This window comes from Magnolia sinica, chromosome 11, assembly GCF_029962835.1.
Source record: "Magnolia sinica isolate HGM2019 chromosome 11, MsV1, whole genome shotgun sequence".
Lineage (NCBI taxonomy): Eukaryota > Viridiplantae > Streptophyta > Magnoliopsida > Magnoliales > Magnoliaceae > Magnolia > Magnolia sinica.
In genome coordinates, this window is record NC_080583.1 from 54,236,353 (window position 1) to 54,249,492 (window position 13,140).

The 13,140-nt window shown below is 41.4% G+C and overlaps 1 protein-coding gene and 1 non-coding gene across 2 annotated transcripts; one reads left to right on the forward strand and one right to left on the reverse strand.

The window, feature by feature from the left end:
* Positions 1 to 4,406: 4,406 nt before the first annotated feature.
* LOC131219152 (probable LRR receptor-like serine/threonine-protein kinase At1g74360) lies at positions 4,407 to 9,338 on the forward strand. Its single transcript, XM_058214161.1, has 2 exons — positions 4,407 to 4,701; positions 5,829 to 9,338. Exons 1-2 carry the CDS (start codon positions 4,620 to 4,622, stop codon positions 9,038 to 9,040), a joined length of 3,294 nt encoding a protein of 1,097 aa, XP_058070144.1. The 5' UTR covers positions 4,407 to 4,619; the 3' UTR covers positions 9,041 to 9,338.
* On the reverse strand, positions 5,313 to 5,507 carry LOC131219858 (U2 spliceosomal RNA). The gene has a single exon (XR_009158499.1). It is a non-coding gene; the product is annotated as a U2 spliceosomal RNA (small nuclear RNA).
* Positions 9,339 to 13,140: the final 3,802 nt, after the last annotated feature.

Below are 13,140 nucleotides of genomic sequence, written 5' to 3' on the forward strand. Positions count from 1 at the left end.
CAAGTGTTTCATCTTAGGACCAAGCAACGTCAACAAAAATGTCTGAAATAAACACTTTGGCTTGAAGAGTTAATGCAACAATTAACTTTTTAGCGACCGAGAGTTCCCTAGTTACTGAAAAAAATAAAGAGAGTAAAGGGAACTACATAATTATTACAAAAAAAAGGGTATAATGTTAGAATGACATCCACCTAAATCTAACCAAACAACGATGGTAACGAATCAATTGTCCTCTAGTGAAATTTTGGTAGGATCGACGACCAAAGCCAGAGCTCGGTTGAAGTGAGGAAAAGAATGAGGATTAGGATGATATGGCTTGAGATATCAATCAAAAGAAAGATTTGATCATTTAATATTTCTTTTTTAGGTTTCCATTTATTAAAGACTCTATTAAAGTGAGCATCTTTAGTTTTCTAATACTTCTCAAAGTCTGAATAGCTTTGGCCAAAGAGGGAATACCTTAAGCAGTTTAACTAGATCATGTAGGCAGAGCAGGGTGAGGTGATACAAGAGGTCCAATGTCAGATATCTTTGAAATACTTGAAGGAATTGTAAGCACTGTGATTAAAGCAGTAGTTGAAACCATTTTAGTTGAATTTACCATTGTGGTCTTCTGACGCTTCGGTTCATGTTAAATCGGTTCAACTATTTTTATTTAAGAAAAAGAAGAGTCGAATGTCTTTATTGATGATGGAGATGGGATGGTCGATATAGTCGAGGATTCCTTCCTCGATCGTATCTTTCTCTGAATAAGAGGTATGATCGATTCAAGAGTAACTGACTTCTTGATGCTTTCTTTATTTGTTTTCTTTTTCTCGGCTACATGTTTTTTACCTTTGAGAAAAGAAAAATGCTGGTTGATGATTAATTCATGAAACCTGTTGATCAAAGTCCCATAGTAATTCTTCCACTAAGAGTGAAAACAATTCTAGCTGTTGTGGGTTATTGGTGAAGAGAGGGAACGTGAAAGATGAGCTGATGGACTTAAACCTTTTATGGAGAGTCTAAAAAATGGTGACCTAGTCTGTGACTAGTTAATGAGTCGGAAGTTGGTTACAAGTCCCATGAATGAAAGGAAGATGGATACATTGAGCCAAACCAAATTGGCACATAAGAAGATTGGGAAAATATTATTCAATGTTGGCCTTGGCATTAATGCCCGTGTTTATGGTGAAGTCATATGGTAGGTCTCTATAGAGTAGATTGTGTTTCTAAGTCACATCCCTGAGGTTTGTTGATTCTGCGTCGGTTGATTCATATTCTTCAGTGAACCATGGCAGACCAAATTTTTTTATCCTTGAAGGGGCAAAAAGTATGTCTTGACTTGTTGAAAGTGAAAGAAAGAAAGAAGTTCATACATTCGAAAAGCGAATAATAAGTCTTGGAGTAGAGAATGTTGTGATAGCCGAATGAAGTGAATTTTATCTGTGATTGAGCGAGTTTCATGAATTTAGCTCAAAAATATTCCTAAAACCACATTTGGACAAGCCAGATAAGCCCACAAGAGTGGTAAAACCCTTTGTAGTTGCTTCATACATGCTGAGGTAAAAGGTGGCCGAGCATGAAAGGGGTAAGGGCAAGCTGACGTCTTTAAGCGAGCACCTCGACTAAATGCATGTATTCCTTAGTAATTCGCAGAGCACTCGCACAACAAAATTGACATATCTACATTAGCAAGAATGTCATGTGTTCTTGTTCATCAACCTCATCCTAAGATTTGCGTTGAAGACCTATGAATGTATAATATGCGTTACTGGTCCTGTTTGGGAGAGTGAATGGATGCGGATTTTTTATAGTGAAGCTCGGGCAAACAGGTTACCCAAAGGGTAGAAGGTGAGTGAATGTATATACATCTCTGATCAATAGACCCATGAGGCCACATTCAAAATGGAATATATTTTTTGATTAACTATATAGATTCGATGATGATGCAAGAATAGAGGAATTGGCTAGATATTCATGTAAAGAAAATTTGATGCATTCATAAATTCTTACTCACTTCCATGTATCTCCATGTTGTGCTTCAATGTGAGCATATCACTTAGCCCAATTGTTCATTAGTTTCGGCCATGACCATGGATACTTGAATGCATTGGAGCGGTTCGAGAGATTGTTTAATTCGACAAGAAAAACTTCATTAGGGCATTTCAAGAAGTTGGGTTCGATTTTACGAAGTTGTTCATAGGTAACTATCAGATGGAAAGCAAGACCGTGCGTTAACAATGCAGTGTCTGGTTCGGTTGGAGTGTTGAATAGAAGATCATTAATTACTACAGATGATAAGATATCAATGCCTTTGATGAAGAATTTCAAGGTGGAGCAAAAGAAGAATAAGATGCAGCCATGGTGAGTTTAGGAGAAAAAAAATCAAGAAGAGTCTGATGTAAGAGAGAAGAAGAGTGAAAGGGAAGAAACACCAACTTAAGGGTTTCTTATGTATCGGTCGTGATAGGTGCACATTAATGAAGAGGTTATCATGACTCATCGTACGATATGAGTTTATGTGACGTGTCACATAGACAGCCTATAAGCGTGAGACATGATATCTTTTGATACGACATCGATCGAGTAGAATCAATGGGAAAAAAACACGTGGATTAATGGCTGATTGCATTTATAATGTTGAGTAACAGAATAACGTCGCTGTTACATTTTTCTTAAAGGCAAAGCGGCATGGGGGGCAACATTGTACCATATTTTTATCTATTCTGATAAAGCCAATAGGGGGACGACGTATGGTATTGCATGAGGAATATGAAGTGGGTAAAAAAGATCTTCAAAGATTTAGAGTGCTTTTTTGTGGATTATAGCTGAGGTAAGGCCAATTCTACATGTCAGTAGTTGGTCGATGATGTATTGTGGTTGATATACAATAAGCGCGGTCAAGTGGTTAACATGAAAAGATGCAAAGCTCGGCAAAGAGAAATCGTACTATAAGAAGAGGAACCGTCGAAAAGAGAAATGTACTAAAATTAGGATCTAAATAAGAGAATAATATAGAAAGGCTTTTGTACAGATGTAACCATTGCAGTAATGAAAGAAAGATATAGAAGAATAAGCTACAATAGAAATTCATAAATAATAGAGGAATGTGATAAAGAACGAAAATAATAATAATAAAAAAAAAATTCAAAATCCAATATTAAAAAAACAACCAACAAATAATAATCAATTAAATTTATCAATTTATCTTTTATCGTATCTTATCTTATAAATAGCCGTAATTCTTAACCATAATCTTTAGTTGTAATCCAAGTCTACACTACTACGGTGGATTTGTTCTTTATCAAATATCAAATTATTTTTTTAATATATGCGTTATTATAGTTCCCCCATGACCGATTGTAAGTCTTTTACCTTTCACTTGATCTGCACAAGTTCAATGAAAATCCTTTATCATATCAGGCACAAAGTAACTAATTTTGGAAGGAAGAACCGAATTTTCTGATCATCACCTGATTGGTTATGAACTTCCGTAAGTGACTGAATACGTATGACCGATCTTCTCGAAATATAGTCGTATACATCCGAACAGGAAGTATCTGGTTATTTTGGCACCTTGGGTCAAAATTAACGGTTTGGATCCAACTGCTGTGCACACCAGCACAACAGAACCTAGACGTCTATACACGTGCACATCGCAGTTGTACACTTGGCACCCATATACATCTCGAATAATTGTGGCCATCGAATAGAAAGTTCATTTCCAGATACATGCCGAACGTGCGATCCTAATCGGTTGATTGGTGGACATCAGATGGACGGTTAAAATTGCAAGTAGTCAAAGTCAAACTTCAAACAAGAAATGTAGACGGTCAAAGATTGTCTAATCAACTCTTATTTCAAGGATATAACATAAAGTTCATGTGGTCACACTATTTGGGCGGCTTGGATTTAATTACAGGAATACGTGTGCAATATCGCCGACTACAATCTCATGCTTTGACCGCCCACCAAATCGCTGCTCAAATGCAACACGAGTAATGAAATTTGGAGAGATGACACGGCACGGCGGGACGAACACAAATATGGTACAGCTATGTCTCTACAATCCACGTGGCAAGGTGATGTGTCAATCGGGACCGTCCATCTAGTGGGTCCTACTAGGAGTAGCAGATGGTTTAAGATACACACAGATCGGATGACTGTAGCTGTATGAAAGCTAGCGAAGATATGATAGACAACTAGGCAGTGGAGAGTGAAGAGAAGTGATGGATGCGATCATCGGATAACTGTAGTGTTTTTGAATAGAGACCATGCATCGGGAAGGGCGTTAGATGGACAGTCTTGATTGCGACATTAAGGTGGCACGTGTACTGTGGGAGAGGTGGTCCGACCGTCACCCACGACAATCACATGAAATTGTACAAATTACTAGTAAAATCTAATTTCAACAGGGAAGAAAACTAATACGACCAAGGTGACCTTCCAAGTTAGAAACATGAAACATCCTTACAACCACCTCCTCCTCTTCTTCTGCTTCTGCTTCTCTCTCTCTCTCTCTCTCTCTCTCTCTCTCTCTCTCTCTCTCTCAGTATCTAGACAATCCAAATCCATTGCCGATTAAGTTGTGAAATTCTCGTCGATTATGAGGCTATAGCAAGATAGAAGATAGAAGCATGATGGCAGAGGAAGAAACTGTCTTCAATTGGTTATCGTGCCGGATTATTTTTATCATCTTCTTATTCTTCTTTTTTACAGGTACTAACTCCAAACCATCTCTCTCTCTCTCTCTCTCTCTCTCTCTCTCTCTCTCTCTCTCTCTCAGATTAAGCTGTGTTATGTCTCTCAGTCCAATTATTTGGGGCCTCTTCTGATTAAGACCAATGTTTCTTTGCTGATATTCTTTTCAGAAAATGAGAATCTTTCTTTAGCTGAATTCACTACGTTTTCAGCTCTTTCTCCATGTTCTCAAAGGTTCCTATTCGATGGAAGACAACTACCAGAGATTACTTCTGAGAATGTCTCTCTCTTTTCTTTTTTTCTTTTTTCTTTTTTTTTTTTTTTTCCAAATTCAAACACTTCTTCGGGTATTCAATGTTCTGGTTTGGATTTGTCCTTCAAAAATTGAATCCTCTATCTAATTTCAAACCTGTGTAAATTCTCTTCGACCACACATTTCTCTTTCAGGGTCGTTTAGTTGCACCTAATATCATCGGATTTCATGATTAATCAGCCTACTTTGGTTTGAGATGGTTAACCATGAAATGTCATGAAATTTCATAATATTTGGTGAAACCAAATGCACCCTTAGAAAAACAAAGTCATTTTGTAAATTAAAGAATTTTAGATTTTTTTTTTTTTTTCTTAAAGAGGGGTGCGCCAGGCCCATGCAGCATTACAATGCAAGGACGACGCTCGAGGGCCTCACTAGCAAGCTACTGTGGTGGGCCCTCCCCCACAAGAAATTAATTTTATATGATGTGAGCCGATGGCCCACTTATCAGATAGTACACTGATAAGAACAGATACTGCACTTGATCTTGGCCAAATGGCCAAGAAAGTAAGTTCCTAGTTCACGTTCAATCCAAACAGGCCCTCAGTATGACCAAAATCTTTTAAAATTTCTCTTATGTTTTCAAATGTTTCCAATCTTCCTATTTTAATCTTTTTCCCTTTGAAAGAATGAAATCTCTCATTTGGGATCGAATTTTGACAAAGCTTCTTCCGCTGGATTCTTCTTCTCCGCTTTTCCTGGTTTCACTTTCCGAGTTTCTCAGCTTCTCCTGCAGAAAAGAAATAGAACCCATCTCTCTCTTCTCAATTTTGGGCTTCTCTTCCTTCCATTGCTAAACTCCTCTTCTATATATTTTGTATTTCCACCACAGGTCATTTCGTTGCCGGAATCTCCCTAGAAACAGACAGACAAGTCCTGCTCCAACTGAAATCCTTTCTTGAGAAGAACAATAGGGTAAACCGAGGCCGATACATCGAATGGAATGAATCGGAGCTCTCTCCATGCAATTGGACTGGAATATCTTGCAGCAATGACAGCAGTCGTGTTATCGGAATTGATCTCTCAGGTTCAAATATATCTGGTGAGTTCTTCCATAACTTCTCTGCCCTCACCCAACTCTCCAAACTTGATCTCTCTAAGAACACGATCAGCGGTACGATTCCTCCGAATCTTGGTGAATGCAAGAATCTCCGATACCTCAACCTATCTCACAACATCCTTGATTCCGAGCTCAACTTGACTGGCCTGAGCAGATTAGAGACGCTCGATCTCACCCTCAACCGCCTACATGGTCATATAGAATCGAATTTCCCGGGAATGTGCAACCAATTGATAACCCTTAATCTCTCGTCGAACAATTTCAGTGGAGGCATCTTCAACTGCTTCAATGAATGCCAGAAGCTTCAATATCTCGACCTCAGCTCGAACAAATTCACAGGACGCATATGGCCAGGCTTTGCGAGGCTACAGGAGTTCTCAGTGTCTGAAAACAACCTCACTGGAGAAATATCCCCGCCATTCTTCACAACAAATTGCAGCCTGAAGATTCTCGATCTTTCAGTAAATCAGTTCATTGGACAAGTTCCGAAGGAGGTCTCCAACTGCAATGCACTGGTACATTTGAATCTTTGGGGGAATCAGTTCCAGGGAAAGATACCACCCGAGATCGGGACAATTTTGGGCCTTGAAGCTCTCAACTTGGGAAATAACGACTTATGGAGAGAGATACCCGAATCACTTCTTAATTGCAGTAAACTTACATTCTTAGACCTGAGCAAGATGAAATTCGGCGGTGACATTCAAGGTATCTTGGGCCGGTTTCTGCAGGTGGAATTCTTGGTCCTCCATGGGAACTTGTACACAGGAGGTATAAGTTTATCTGGAATTCTGAAATTGCCAAAACTCATCCGCTTAGATCTCAGCTTTAATAACTTCTCAGGTGAACTTCCAGTCGATTTCTTCAAAATGAAATCTCTGAAATTCTTGATCCTCGCAAACAATTCATTCAATGGAAGCATACCGCCACAATTTGGTGAGCTCTCAGGCCTACAAGCGCTTGATCTGTCATTCAACAGATTATCTGGGGCAATTCCACCCTCGATTGGGAACATGACATCACTCCTCTGGTTGATGCTCGCAAACAACGGGCTAACAGGTGAAATCCCACCAGAGATTGGCAACTGCAGCAGTCTTTTATGGTTGAACCTTGCAGACAATCATTTCTCTGGAAAGATCCCCGCCCAACTGTCGAGAATTGGCAGCAACCCATACCCAACGTTTGAATCGAATCAACGGGATGACCGGGTCGTGACTGCATCCGGCGAATGCATCATCATGAGGCGATGGATTCCAGCGACCTACCCACCATTCAGCTTTATCTACACTCTTCTCAGCAGGAAGAGCTGCAAAAGCATCTGGGTGCGTTTGCTCACAGGCCAGGGACTTTTTCCGATTTGCCGTGGCAATTCAGCTGTTCAACGGTTGGAAATATCTGGCTATCTACAGCTGAGTGGGAATAACTTCTCTGGTGAGATTCCAAAGGAGATTGGAGAAATGCAGAATTTCAGCCTTATGCAGGTGGGCTTTAACCAATTCTCTGGAAGGCTCCCAACTACGATCGGACAGCTACCACTTGTAGTCCTCAATGTCTCCAACAATCGATTTTCAGGAGAAATTCCATCTGAGCTTGGCGACATCAAATGCTTGCAGAATCTTGATCTGTCGAGGAATAATTTTTCTGGGAAGTTCCCTGAAAGTCTGGGTCGACTCACCGATTTGAACAAATTCAATGTCTCTTATAATCCGTTCATCCATGGCTCCGTTCCGACTACTGGGCAACTGTCGACTTTTGATGAGGACTCATTCTTCGGTGATCCGAACCTTAATGTAAGCACAGTTAAGTTGGGCAGCGACTCGAACAGAACTAGGACTTGGCACCAGAAATCAAAGAAATCACCGGGAAGAAAGGCTGCGTACTTTGTTTTCCTTGCATTGACCATTGTATTCCTCGTCTGCGGTATCCTGTCCTTAATTCTCTGCCTTCTAGTCAGAAATCCATCAAATTCTGCAGGGCTGCTATTGGAGGAGTCCAAGCATCCACATGACATGGCCTCCAGCTCTGGTGGATCATCAGAGATGTCAAATGCCATTCAGGTGATCCATTTGGGCAAGATGCCATTTACCTATGACGACATTTTAAACGCGACAGGGCGTTTTTCAGAGAAGATGGTCGTCGGGAAGGGAGGTTTTGGAACGGTTTATCGGGGAGTGCTGCCAGATGGTAGGAAAGTGGCTGTCAAGAAGCTGCAAAGAGAAGGCCTTGAAGGGGAGAGAGAGTTTCAAGCTGAAATGGAGGTGCTGAGCTGTGGCGGTGGCCGTATTGGGTGGCCCCACCCGAACCTTGTAGCGCTTTTCGGGTGGTGCCTGTTTGGAGCTGAGAAGATGTTGGTTTATGAGTACATAGAAGGAGGAAGCTTGGAGGATTTCGTGTCGGATTGGAGGAGGCTTCAATGGCGTAGGCGGATCGAGGTGGCTATTGACGTGGCCCGTGCATTGTTATTTCTACACCACGAATGCTTCCCAGCAGTTGTGCACCGTGATATTAAAGCAAGCAATGTATTGTTGGATAAGGAAGGGAAAGCAAGGGTTACAGATTTCGGCCTAGCGAGGCTTGTAGGGCCCGGCGACAGCCATGTAAGCACAATTGTAGCAGGGACGATTGGGTATGTGGCTCCTGAGTACGGGCAAACATGGCGGGCTACGACTAAGGGCGATGTTTACAGCTTTGGGATCCTAGCTATGGAATTGGCGACGGGTAGACGGGCTGTCGACAATGGGGAAGAGTGTTTGTTGGATTGGGTTAAACGAGTGTCAGGTGAAGGATACGAGGGGCTCAGGGGAGCTGTGGTTCCAGTGATGATTTTGCGTACGGATATAGAAGAGGGGCTGAGGGAGATGTGTGAGCTTCTGAGGCTTGGACTTTGGTGCACGGCAGAGGCACCGCAGGGTCGACCAGACATGAAGCAGGTGCTAGGAGTTCTGATAAGGATTTATTGTGAGAAAAGCAATTTACAGTGCCTATGACTGTTATGATTAGTAAGAAGAAGGTTAACATGTTCATAGTTTATACTTGTGTTGGACGCCGTCGGAGAGAGCAGCAGATTGAGTTTGTTGCGGACATTGTCTCCGGCCATTTCAAAGTTTGAATTTTGATATGCTTGTTTTGAGATTCCTACCCACCCGAATGCAGGGGATTTGTATACATAATAGTTTCCCCGTGTTCATTCACATTCTTCCTGGAATAGAATTTTATGTGGATTCATCTTGTTTAAACTCATGTATTGTTTTTAGCCTAGAAATAAGATTATTTTTATTTATTTAATTATTTGTTCTTTTTTCAGTACGTGCTCCGAGAGATGTCTCTCTTATCGCTGAAAACTAGTTTCTTATTTTGGTCTGTAGCCACGTGCTGCTTTTTCCACGAAGACATGGCATTTATGTCGGCTATGTTACCGTGCATAAGATGGGGCGTGCATTGCACGGACCCAGAGCTGCCCATGACCGTGGGGCTCATCTGGATTTATATATCTAGGCTTGGCCAACTCATTTTATGGCATGATTCTAAAAATAAAGCAGGTATTAATCTAAGTGGACCACATCACAGGAAATAGTGGTGAATGACCTTATCAATTGGTTGATTGGTTGATGGCAAATAAATGTTACAATGGGCCTACGAAGTTTTTAATATTCAGTGTTCAATGACTACTGTTTCCGAGGGCGTGGTCTACCTGCAATTTGTATTTGCTTTTTCTTTTTTCTTTTTTTCTTTGCTCATGCCGTCAAATGAGTTGGCAAAATGGATGGACATAGTAGATATGCAACGGATATTGAGGTGGGCCTCATGGTAGTCCCACCCGCCTAAGGTGGGTCCTCTCATGCGGATAACATCAAGTGGATTAAGTACTACCCCTGCCTGTTAAGAGCTCATGATAGACGGAGGTTTTGAGGGCTGCTGAGAGGCCACTGTGATTGTATGAATTTTATTCACACCGTCCATCCATTTTTTTTTTTTCATATCATTATAGAGTACATGATAAAAAAATAAGGCTAATCCAATTCTCAAGTGGACCACACCACATGAAGCAGCGGTGCTAGGGATGCCTACTGTATTTTTTATTTTCCATCCAACATGTATATACAGTGATATACATATGCATGAAGTGAAAAAACAAATATCATCTTGATCCAAAACTTATGTGCTTTTAAGAATTTTTCAACTTCCTGGTCCATTTGAGCCTTGATATTTCTTATTTTTGGAGCCATGATATAAAAGATACGTATGAATGAAAGGACCGTGAGGATAAAATTCATACATCATGTTGGCCCTTAGCGGCCCCAGAGCCTCCAGCTGTCCGAGTTGAGAGCAGCCGGGTATTACCTAATCCACGGGAAAACGGAGTGGCTGGTGTACCATACACCATTGACCTTGCTGGTGTGCTGACATAAACAAGTTTTGTGGATCCCACCACAAGGTATGTGTTATATCCCAACTGTCCTTTCATTTGGTGAGTTTGTTGTAAGACTTGACCTGGAAAATAAGACAAATCCAAAGATCAAGTGAACTACACTGCAAAAAGAAATGGGGGATTGAAATTCTACCATTGAAACCTTGTTGGGGTCATAGGAGTTTTGGATCAATATGACATTTGTTTTTCCCCTTCATCTAAGTAAGTGTGACCTTATGAACAGATAGGATGGAAAATAAATGTTATGGTGGGCCCTATGAATGCTTTAATGGTGAGAATCATTGTCCCACTTCTATTCGTGTGGTCCACATAAGCTTTGGATATGAATCATTTTTTGGATTCATGCTCTAAAATGATCCGGATGAACGATGTGGACATAATAAATACATCATTTTGAGGGCAATGTCACTTTGATATCCTTTAAACTGAACCGTTTGTACAACTCGAGCGCGAGGAGAGGCAGTGCTCGTCTTTGCACGACACGTACCCGCACCAGTCGGTGGTGCATGGTACACCAGTCAATCCACTTTCGGGCAGAGGCACATAGGCTTTCCTCTGATGGGATAATTACAAGATTGAGCTGTATCAAAGCATGCAATACGTTTGGTGGGCCTGACTTGATGGATGATCCACATCAAAGGTGGGCATACCCCAACGCCTGTACGTGGACGGCCCCAACCAGTCTGAACGTATTCTGCAAGTGTGAGCTGGGATTCATCTTCCTACCCTTTTTTTATATTATTTTTCCGCGACATATTCAAACACGTGTAACATTTAATAATTAAAAATTTGCTTTTCTACGGGAAAAGGGCAATCCAAACATGCCGTAATGTGAACTATTGGCTAAAACGTCCGTTGCTTTCCAACCAAGCCATCGTGTTTGGTCGGTCAGTGGCATAGTAGGACCTACCTTGTGCATGGGTCAAGGATCCCACGCATGGGACAGATGCATTTATCGCTGTGTCAGTTTTTGAATCGAGTATTGAAAACGTCTCAATCCTAAACCAATAGGAAGCAACTTCCCATTTGAGTACCGCCACATTGTCTGCTGGGGAGACGTCTGAGAATTACACGGAAGATTTCCACTTTCGCCTGTAAATGGGCGCGGATTTGGTACAATCCCTGCCTGTTCCTAGCTCGGGACAGGCTGGGCTTCGAGGGTTCGGCGTGATGTATGGATTCCATTCACACCGTCCATCCATTTTTCCAAATGATTATAAGTATATGATCCAAAAATAAGAAAATCCAACGATCCAGGCGGACCACACATAAGGGATTAAATTCTTACCATTGAAAAATTATTAGGGACAATAGAAGTATTGGATTAAGATGATATTAATTTTTTCACTTCATTCATGTGTATTAGACCATATTAACAAGTTGGATGAAAAATAAATAACATGGTGGGTGTTGATGCAGGAATCTGGACCACCCTCTTCAGACCTCCGAGCACTTGCACAAGAGGAGCAAATGGGACCCTGGCTAGTGCAGGGACCCTCCGACGCCAAAGTCAGGCTAGGAATCTGGATCTCGTTGTGTTGAGGGGTTTAGGGTGAAAGATTTTGCGTACCTTTTTAGTGTAAGTAGATCTTTTATTTATAGTGTATGTAGGACAGGGTAGTCCGTAATCTTATGCACAATCCTAGCCATTAGACGAGATGCGCGCGAGTGATGAATGTTGGCAGTTATCCTGGAATTACGAGGTGGATGGTTACATGCAGGTGATGGATGCCAACGGTTACTCTGGAGTTGCATATACCCGAGGTAAGTTGGCACTGCTTTGATTAGAGCATTATAGATCAGGTCGACGCGACCCTTATCGAAGCATCGTAGGTCAGGTCGGCGCAACCTTGATCGGAGCATCGTAGGTCAGCGCGGAGCAATCTAGGCACGGTCTAGACTTCTTATTTCGCTCGATGTGGACCCATGTATGAGTGATTTGAGGATGCTATCAGGACTCATGAAGAAGTTAAAGGATACAAAAATTGGTCATCACAAAGACCTTCTAGATGATCGTTGTTTTGTTTAGCATACATGGGCGAGCGTCCTTGAACTCCCAAACATCATCCGACGAGTGTTTAGCACGCTATCATCCCCCTAGCTCAACCATCATAGATTGTTGGAGCCGACCCAAACTGAGTCTTCAGTTATTTGTGTTAAAGCCAAGCTAACCAATCAATTGACCGGCCAGGGATTGTTATGAGGAGCTCAGAATTTCTGCGTTGGTCGTCTGGGCTATTGGCTTTTCTGAGTGGAGGGTTGGACCTATCTTCTTGTCGGTCCCATCTGTTCCTGATGAGCTCTTCCTCAACTTCACCGAGCTGATCAATCCTTGTGAGATACATAGGTGGGAGCTGGGAAACATGCACGGCCACGGACTACATGATGTTTTATTTAAACCAATTTGATTTAAATGATTTTAAACATATACGTATACGAATCAGATGTAGATATGGTACGTATTACGAGATCGTTCCCACGAGGACTAGTTGTCATAAATTCGAAATTTACGATTCTTCTTAACTAATCCAACAAATAGTTTAGCGAACTATTAAGTAAACTAACACAAATCTATAGAAAATAACTGAGAGCAATAAGAAAAATTCAATCAAGGAAAAGACTAGGACTTTCGAATCCACCCCTAATTATCCTAACCCT